Raw genomic sequence first — 6,324 nt, forward strand, 5'->3', positions numbered from 1 at the left:
GAGAGGAATTTCATGAGAGAGTTGTTAAACATCTACATGCTAAATATCGCCATGACAGAAGTCACGTCTTTCATACTTCTTTTCTCACATGTACCTATCTGCATGCGCCTCCTGCCGCAGTCCAGTGTTACATCAGTGTGTTTGCTGTGCAGTGTACATGTTCGTGTATTGTGTGCTTGTGTGTGCGCGTGTGCGGTAAACTGCAAGCATGTTATCTTTTATAATCTTTTGTAAAACCGACGACGCAGTCGATGTTGCTCAGGATCTCAGAGACGACACGCGTAAACTAACATTTTGTGGCCTCAAGTGATTTTATTGAAATGGCAAAACTCTTTTTTTTCCAATTTCACACTTTGACTTGATTTCTCAAGTTTTTATTATCTTGACAAAAGCTCTTGCTTTATTTTACTTCAGATATTAAACCATTTGTATTAAAAAAAAAAAAACAATACTATTAAAAACGATGCCTGTCCTCTCTGTCTTTCTGTATCTGACAATTTTGCCAAACCAATTTAAGTCCTGCAACGTATATAAACTTTACAAATCCTTGTTCAACTTGCAACATGATCATCCAGACTGACAGTGGTTGCTCCTAACGTTGAGGGTAGTTGATTTGAAATATGATATATAAAAGATATTGTACATTTAACCCAGGGATTTATGTAAAATGTAAATTGTGAAGGGAATGGGTAAAAACCACAAAATCATAAAAAAGATAAGCTAAAAAAAAAAATTAAAAAAGAAGTAAGTTTTTTGACCTAAAAATGTTCAGTTCTATACCTAGTCTCAAGTCCTCCAGCGTTGTATTCCAAAGCTTGGCAGCGTATTAGATCAGTTTTACTGTGTCAGAATAACTTCGTCTGACATTTTTCAGTTTTGTTGACTAAATTGTGAGTATAGAGAAGACCAGCTACTCCAAGAAAAAAAAGTGTATCTTTTCATTTTAGGGAGAACAACTGATCTTGATTACACAAGCACTAGAAGCTGAACTTATCTGATCATGATGCTTCTCTGTTATTAGAGACTAGTCCTGATGAACATGCCCGTGGACGAGGACATGTCCGTCCACTTCACCTCCACCCTCATGGCTCTCATTCGCACTGCCCTTGAGATCAAGATAGCTGGAGGTGAGGGGGGATATCACTGCGATGTGGAGAATTGACATCACACTTGTTTTTCTACCTGTGTCCCATTTTGTTTTTTGTCTTTGCCGTCATGTTTATTTCCAGGAGGGGAGGATCGAAACCAGATGGACTTGGACCTTCAGAAGGAGATTAGTGTCATCTGGCCTAATCTCTCTCAGAAGACACTGGACCTGCTTGTTCCCATTCACAAAGGTGTTTACAGGATTAAAGAAACACACTGTAACACAGGGAATGAACCCAAGTCTTACTGAGCTCTGCTTCCATCTTCTCAGCCAGTGACATGACCATAGGGAAGATCTATGCTGCCATGATGATCATGGACTACTACAAGCAGAGCAAAGCCAAGAAGCTCCGACAACAGCTGGAAGAACAGGTTTGTTTCATTCTCACGCTGTTTTTTTTGTTTTTTTTTTTACCAAGCATCTATTGATGTAGGTATTGCGGTGAAGTTTTTACACTTGGCTTTCATTCAAGTGTAGAGAGATTTTTCAACTTTCCCTTTCATACAGGATTACATCATAATACTCGGTGTGTCGTACAGTCTGACTGTCTTTCAGTGACATTTTGCTAGAAATATTTATTTTGTAATTTAGTTGGTCACCTGTTCTTTTCCTCTTTCCTCTATGTAGAAACACGCTCCTATGTTCCAGCGCATGGATGCTTCGTCTCTGCCTCAAGAAATCTTATGCAATGCCAAGTCGCTGTCATTCCTCAGGCATAGCGCTGGATCTGCTCTGTAAATAAGCATCTTTTAGTTCCTTCACAGTTATTTCCAACCTCTGCATCACGCATAATCACAAGCCAGTATGATGATGTTTTGATTTGTGACCTCTCAGTTACCTCTATTCACTGACGTTATGAACAATAAATGTATGTAGGTGTACGCTGAAGTGTGTGTGCGTCTGTCTGTCTGTGTGTCTGTCTATCCTTGTAGCACCAGAGGAGGGTTTGTGGCGCTCAGCCCCATCTCGCCTCAAGAGATGTTCCTGCCGCCGCAGTCTCACTCCGGAGAGGAGCAAGAGGAGGACGACGACTACCGATCACCTTACCACCCTTATCACTTCCCACATCATCACCACCACCATCACCATCTGCACACGCTGGTCAGTGAAAATCTAAGATATGCATAGTTCTGGGTGTGCAGCGTCTGAATCTTGTCAACTCTTTTTCAAAAGGGGCTAAGATACGTTGACTCAATCGCAGTGGAATGTCCTCAGTTTTCTTGTGACTAAATAAATTTGAAAAACACGCACCTTCTTCCTCTCTGTGGTATTTGTAAAGGTCCAAGAAGTAGTGGAGTATAACCAAGTGAAGCAGCAGGCAATGCTGGAATCAACAGTCATGAAATCACCTCAGCGTGCAGCATCCATCCGAGCGTCCTCCATGCCCAGGCTGGCTGTTGATCCACAGGTCGTAAAAGACTGATAAACGTTACATAAAAAGAACTTGTGTTATTGTCCAGTTGCTATTACAGATTGTCCACAGTGCTCACCTGTCGTGTGAGGTATCCTACTTTGAGTTGCTCATCTGATTCTTTTGCATGTGTGTGTGTGTGTGTGTGTAGCCTGGGATGTCAGCAGACAGTAAGCTCATGAAGCGCTCCTTCTCCACCATTGGAGACCAGTGTGTGAACGGCCTGTGGCAAGAACAACACTCCCTGGAGAGAGTCAGCCCTGACGACGTTTACAGGCCTCGCCAGAGGAGCTACCGAGGTCACTGAATAACACACCTGGAGCCTCATGCATATTTATAAAATTTTTACGTGGTTTATGTTGTTAGGTTTCCCCGTAAAATGTAGCTTCCAGGACTACTACTGCTGCCCTATTGACACAAGACCCATTTTCACAGCAACTCAAATTTTTGGCTGATTTTATTATCTTTCTATTAAATGTCTTTCACCACCTTCAAAATGTGCAAATGTGTCTTTTACAAAATGTAATCTTTTTTTTTTCTGTGGATACATGTGAAAATTTTGATGTAACAATAAAAGTATTATCTACCAGGGGCACAAATTATATTATTTCACTGGTTGAATAGTAGTTGTTGTATCATTTGTGAACAACGCTGCCAACAAAAGGTTTAGAGTGTGAATACTTGCTAGAGTGCCTTACTTGCTATGTTTTACAGGTATTTCTCTCAACCGTACCTATCTGACTACCTTAAATCTACTGCACCAATAGGCCCCCGAAATAACCACCGAGAAACAAGTCACGAGAGAGGGCGGTCTAAGGAACGACGTCATCTACTATCACCAGACGTGTCTCGTTGTAACTCTGAGGAACGCAGCCAAGACCCTTCATGTGAGAGGAAACAGCCCGTCTCACCTAGTGAGGGTTGCACACACACTTTACAGAGACAGGTAATATTTATGGAGTAAAGAACTGCACGAGTATGAGTAGTAGCAGTGTTTTCTTCACAGGTGAGCTTCAACATCATTATATGCACTTGTGTCATGTGCAGGTCAACACATCAGGCAGTCCGGCAAATTCAGCTTCAGAGACCGGTACTCCTCGTAATCGCCGCCAGCTTCCACAGACACCCTCCCGCCCACGACCCTACATCTCCTATTCCCCTCTGGTCTGCCGAGCCCACACCTCTGCCACTCATGCAACCTGTCCTGAAGGACAGCCCCAGCTTCGAGACGGCCCCAGTGGATCCATAGAGACACCATGGAGGGCCGAGAAGGAGGGCGAGCCATCAGGGCCGAGCCACCCGTCCCCTCACCGCTACATCTCAGAGCCTTACCTCCCATTTCATGAGGAACATAGTGGCGGTGAGGCAGGTGACAGGCAGGAGACCCTTACTTTTGAGACTGCCATGGCTACCAGTCTGGGACGTGCCAACGCCATAAGCTCCGCTCCTCAACTCAGACACTCCTGGCAGGTTCCTAACGGGCATTTCCGGAAGCACTTAGGCCAGGCAAGCCCGGCCAGTGCCAGTGAGCAGCTAAGTGACACAGATGAGGACGACCGCTGCTAAAACCCTTAAAGGAAGAGAGGGAAGTAGATACATGGAATGACCTCTGCAGCGCCGCTCAGAGGCCCCAGCTGCTGTGAGAGCTATCCCTCTCAGTACCGGTAGCATAACAGGCAGGACTGAACACCACTGCTATTTATCTTTGGTGTCTGTCTGCATCGTGTCCTTGTGTGTATGTTAACTGTGACTAGAGGGACCCTATTATGTGGACATGGATGTGTGTGTGTGTGTGTGTGTGTGTGTGTGTGTGTGTGTGTGTGTGTGTGTGTGTGTGTTCTCAATAGAGAAAATCTGCCAAAACAAGAGAAAAGCAGAGACTTCACTCTCAGTAGGTCACTGCAGGCAAATACATGTGTTGCCAAGCCTTTTTTTGTGTGTTGTTATATGAACAAAACGTGTTGAGAATCCCAGAAAGTTCCTGAACTTCTATTTGTGTAGGTAAAAATAGAGGTAGCATGTAAAAATGTAATTTAATGAATGTAATTCATCTTTAGGTTCTTCTGTTCAGGGAATTTGAGATTTCTGTTAGTCTTAACTGTGCATTGATTGGCATAGAAACATAAGTTCATTTGAAACAGATTCTTTTGTTTGAAAAAGATTGGCAACCTGGCATTTACGACAGTTCCTGTTTACAAAATGAGAGTCCACATTGTTTATGGGCATTACAGACACTAATTAATGAGTAATTAGAGTAGGAAATCAAGTTCCTGACCTTAAAGTGAGCTAAATATTAGTTTTTAGCAAAGACATTACTCTGGAGCAGTGCAGTGAAGATTTAGGTTGAGTCTGTGGTGTGTAAGAAGTCGATGATCTTTCACAGGAGTAACAGATTGCCCAAAAGTCATGATGTTTCATTTTTTTGGCATATTGAAATGTATATTTTGGACCAAAAAGGAAGAATAAGTGTATTGAGTGTGGCCAGATTAGGCCAGTGGAGATCTCATAGTCTACATCTGCTCTGTTCATGGAATGTAATGGAAAGTACTACTACTACTACTACTACTACTACTACTACTACTACTACTACTATGTGATAGCAAATGGATGCGGATTCTTCATACTACTGTGCTGGATAAGCCCTGTGGGAAAGGTGACTAAAGCCATTTACTTCCTGTACATAGAGCCGATGAGATGTCTTCTTCAGGATGTGTTGCCTTCTTTCATGTGATGATAAAAAAAACGATGAGATATGAAATGTTCCTTTTACACATGATGCAAATGACTCCTGTCACACTGATGCTTTTACAAAAGAGAAATCAAAGGCACAGAATGGTTCGTCTCTGTGTTACATCCTGTCCGTCACACTGATCCATGTTTTGGTCGGTAGGAATAAGTGTTACGATATTTTCCCCAGGTATGATGAAGATGGTGGGAATGTGTGTCCAAGCCGCCTGATAGCTCATATTTTGATGTATTCATGCTGTTAAATGGAATAAGAGTATTCTTTGCCTGTCCTAGCATCCACTGTTGATATCTCTGAACATTTCAACACTTTGACTGTTTCCCCTCAATAAGATGTATATTAATATCATGTGCTATTGTGTCATTGTAATATGTTGAGTTTAACATGTGTCTGAAATGTGAACACTTTCCTGGAATGAGATATCCGCTCATTTCACTGGAACCAAAAATGTGGTTTAGCAAAGAAAACCTCTTTGGACGTGTGATGAGTCTGAATTTATACAGGTGGTTATGTTAAGGCTTCAGCCTGTAGTTTATTGGACCGTGCTTCACCCTAGGACTTAATCTTGATGTCCGCCTGTACAGAAGAGCCTAATCTGTGCCTGGGGAAACTCGCCCACAGTTCCCTATCGAGCCTGGATTTCCTAGATAGAGAAGCTTTCTGGTAAATATCTAGTATAAAATGTACAAAATAAATCCATGTTGAATTTATTGCACTGTTAATATTTTTATTTTTGTCATAATGCCTGTCTATGACTTCAACAAAAGAGGTGTTTACATATCTGTTCAAAGGACCATTAAAAGAGAGATCACTTGTCTTGTTTTCTGTGCACGGTGACATTATTGCTCCCACATTTAGCCGTATCACCATTATTCTTTTCAGCATAAGGAGGCAAAGGAGATGATACCAAAAATTAAAAACATCTAAAAGTTGCAACTAATTGTGTTTAATGACAATTATCTGGAAGGATGAGTGGAATTTCTCTCTGGACATACTTTAATTTTTCACTCTAAGAATATG

At 42.0% G+C, this 6,324-nt stretch overlaps 1 protein-coding gene across 3 annotated transcripts in view; it reads left to right on the forward strand.

Annotated features, from left to right (window-relative positions):
- cacna1ea (calcium channel, voltage-dependent, R type, alpha 1E subunit a) overlaps window positions 1-6,120 on the forward strand; it is an 85,009-nt gene extending 78,889 nt beyond the window's left edge. For all 3 annotated transcript variants that reach the window (XM_086225344.1, XM_086225346.1, XM_086225345.1), the window contains 9 exons: window positions 1,022-1,127; window positions 1,230-1,337; window positions 1,418-1,518; window positions 1,775-1,881; window positions 2,080-2,248; window positions 2,427-2,555; window positions 2,710-2,857; window positions 3,326-3,504; window positions 3,606-6,120. In XM_086225344.1, coding sequence (XP_086081470.1) covers window positions 1,022-1,127; window positions 1,230-1,337; window positions 1,418-1,518; window positions 1,775-1,881; window positions 2,080-2,248; window positions 2,427-2,555; window positions 2,710-2,857; window positions 3,326-3,504; window positions 3,606-4,124 — 1,566 coding nt within the window. In that variant the 3' untranslated portion in view covers window positions 4,125-6,120. The remainder of the gene's footprint in view (window positions 1-1,021; window positions 1,128-1,229; window positions 1,338-1,417; window positions 1,519-1,774; window positions 1,882-2,079; window positions 2,249-2,426; window positions 2,556-2,709; window positions 2,858-3,325; window positions 3,505-3,605) is intronic.
- The last annotated feature ends 204 nt before the right edge of the window (window positions 6,121-6,324 follow it).

This window comes from Aulostomus chinensis, chromosome 14, assembly GCF_037954235.1.
Source record: "Aulostomus chinensis isolate RoL2024-O1b breed Wild chromosome 14, RoL_Achi_v1.0, whole genome shotgun sequence".
NCBI classification, from domain to species: domain Eukaryota; kingdom Metazoa; phylum Chordata; class Actinopteri; order Syngnathiformes; family Aulostomidae; genus Aulostomus; species Aulostomus chinensis.